Below are 1,720 nucleotides of genomic sequence, written 5' to 3' on the forward strand. Positions count from 1 at the left end.
TTTTTTTTTTTTTTTTTTATTACCAAAAACAATAGATTGCATAATCTGTTGTATTTATATTCAGTTACATTCATTTTAAATAAAAATCCCCTTTTATTAGCAACTATTTGTTGTTATTAAGCATTTTTTATTATGTAATAATTTGCTAATTTAAATAATAATAAAACATTTTGTCACATTTTTATTGGAAATATACATTACCATTCAAAAGTTTGGCCTTTGTAAGATTTATGTTTTCGAAAAAGTCTCTTATGCTCACCAAGGCTGCATTTATTTGATCAAAAATACAATAAACACAATAATATTGTGAAATATTATTACAATATGGAATACCTGTTTCCAATTTTAATATTTTTTTACATTTTTTATTTTACTCCTGTGATGGTAAAGCTGAATTTTCAGCATCATTACTCCAGTCTTCAGTGTCACGTGATCCTTCAGAAATCATTCTAATATGCTGATTTAGTGTTCAAGAAACATTTCTTATTATTATCAATACTGCAAACAGTTGTGCTGCTTAATATTTTTGTGGAAACCATGATAAATTTTTTTTTCAGGATTCTTTGATGAATAGAAACTTTATATTCATCAAAGAATCCTGAAACAAATGTATGTAAAAGAGCAGCATTTATTTGAAATATAATTTTTTTTTTTTACATTATAAATGTCTTAAGTCACTTTTAGTTCAGTCCTTACTGAAAAAGTATTATTTAAAAAATCTTACTGACCCCAGTCTTTTGAACAGTCTAGTGTTTCTAGATGTATGTGCTATGACTTTTGCATTAGTGACCAAAAACCAAATATTTTGGCTTAATCTTTTGTATTTATATTCAATCAAATTAACCTATAAAAGTCTGTACCGAGTCTGCCCTGATTTAGCTTGGTAGCATGCTTTGTGCATGAGAGAGAGGTGGGGAACCAGATTGTGATCACCGTCTGCTCTGCTTACTTCAGCTTTTAGGGATGATCCTGTCCATGTGCCTCTGCAAGAGTGTCCAACAGGAGGATTACACCAAAGTACCCAAATACTGAGAGCAAACCCCTCTTCAGTGACTCACCCCACATCAGAAAACACCAGTGTTACAGCCTCTCCACACCAGCAACAACTGGAACAAAGCATCACCCACATACACATATCCGTTCTTCACTTTATTATCTCCCTTAAACATCGAAACATCATCCTGTTTAGGATCAGCATTTTACGATGAGGATTGTTGTACCTTTTTCTTTTAAAGAAACTAGTGATCTTTTCTTGTTAGTGCTCTGCGGGGTCTGAATAGCTTTATATTTGTATAGCTACATATACTGTACGCTGACTGTTGCATTTATGCTTTTCATTGTTAGTTGAATCTGAGAGCACTTTAGTGGATAGCGAGTTTGAAATGGGAAAGAGCTATTAGCTACTTTTAAAATATTTTTATAAACTAGAGGGGAAAATCAACACTTGTTTTTTTTTTTAACCTTTTATCATTTTTATTTGTTTTAGAATTGTGTATTTTCAGTTTGGTTATGTGTATATAAATACGATTGACATACTTCAATGAGGTTTATTCTTACTGAATAACTACTACATCATAGTTAACGCAGCACTTGATGGCTTTTCTGCATGTATGCGAAGTGTTATTATCCGGGGCTGGGTCGCTCCGGGCGGAGGCAGGTGCGGTGTGGGTAAAGATGGCTGAGGTTGAGGAATGTTAGGGCAAATGACAAGTCGTAGTGT

General features: G+C 32.7%; 1 protein-coding gene across 3 annotated transcripts in view; it reads left to right on the top strand.

Moving 5' to 3' along the window:
- The window catches only part of LOC107715245 (CD82 antigen-like), a 29,191-nt gene extending 27,731 nt beyond the window's left edge, over positions 1 to 1,460 (top strand). For all 3 annotated transcript variants that reach the window (XM_016521326.1, XM_016521327.1, XM_016521328.1), the window contains one exon: positions 955 to 1,460. In XM_016521326.1, the coding sequence (XP_016376812.1) occupies positions 955 to 1,032 (78 nt within the window). In that variant the 3' untranslated portion in view covers positions 1,033 to 1,460. The remainder of the gene's footprint in view (positions 1 to 954) is intronic.
- Positions 1,461 to 1,720: the final 260 nt, after the last annotated feature.

Source organism: Sinocyclocheilus rhinocerous, unplaced genomic scaffold (genome assembly GCF_001515625.1).
Source record: "Sinocyclocheilus rhinocerous isolate Xijiao unplaced genomic scaffold, SAMN03320098_v1.1 scaffold659, whole genome shotgun sequence".
Lineage (NCBI taxonomy): Eukaryota > Metazoa > Chordata > Actinopteri > Cypriniformes > Cyprinidae > Sinocyclocheilus > Sinocyclocheilus rhinocerous.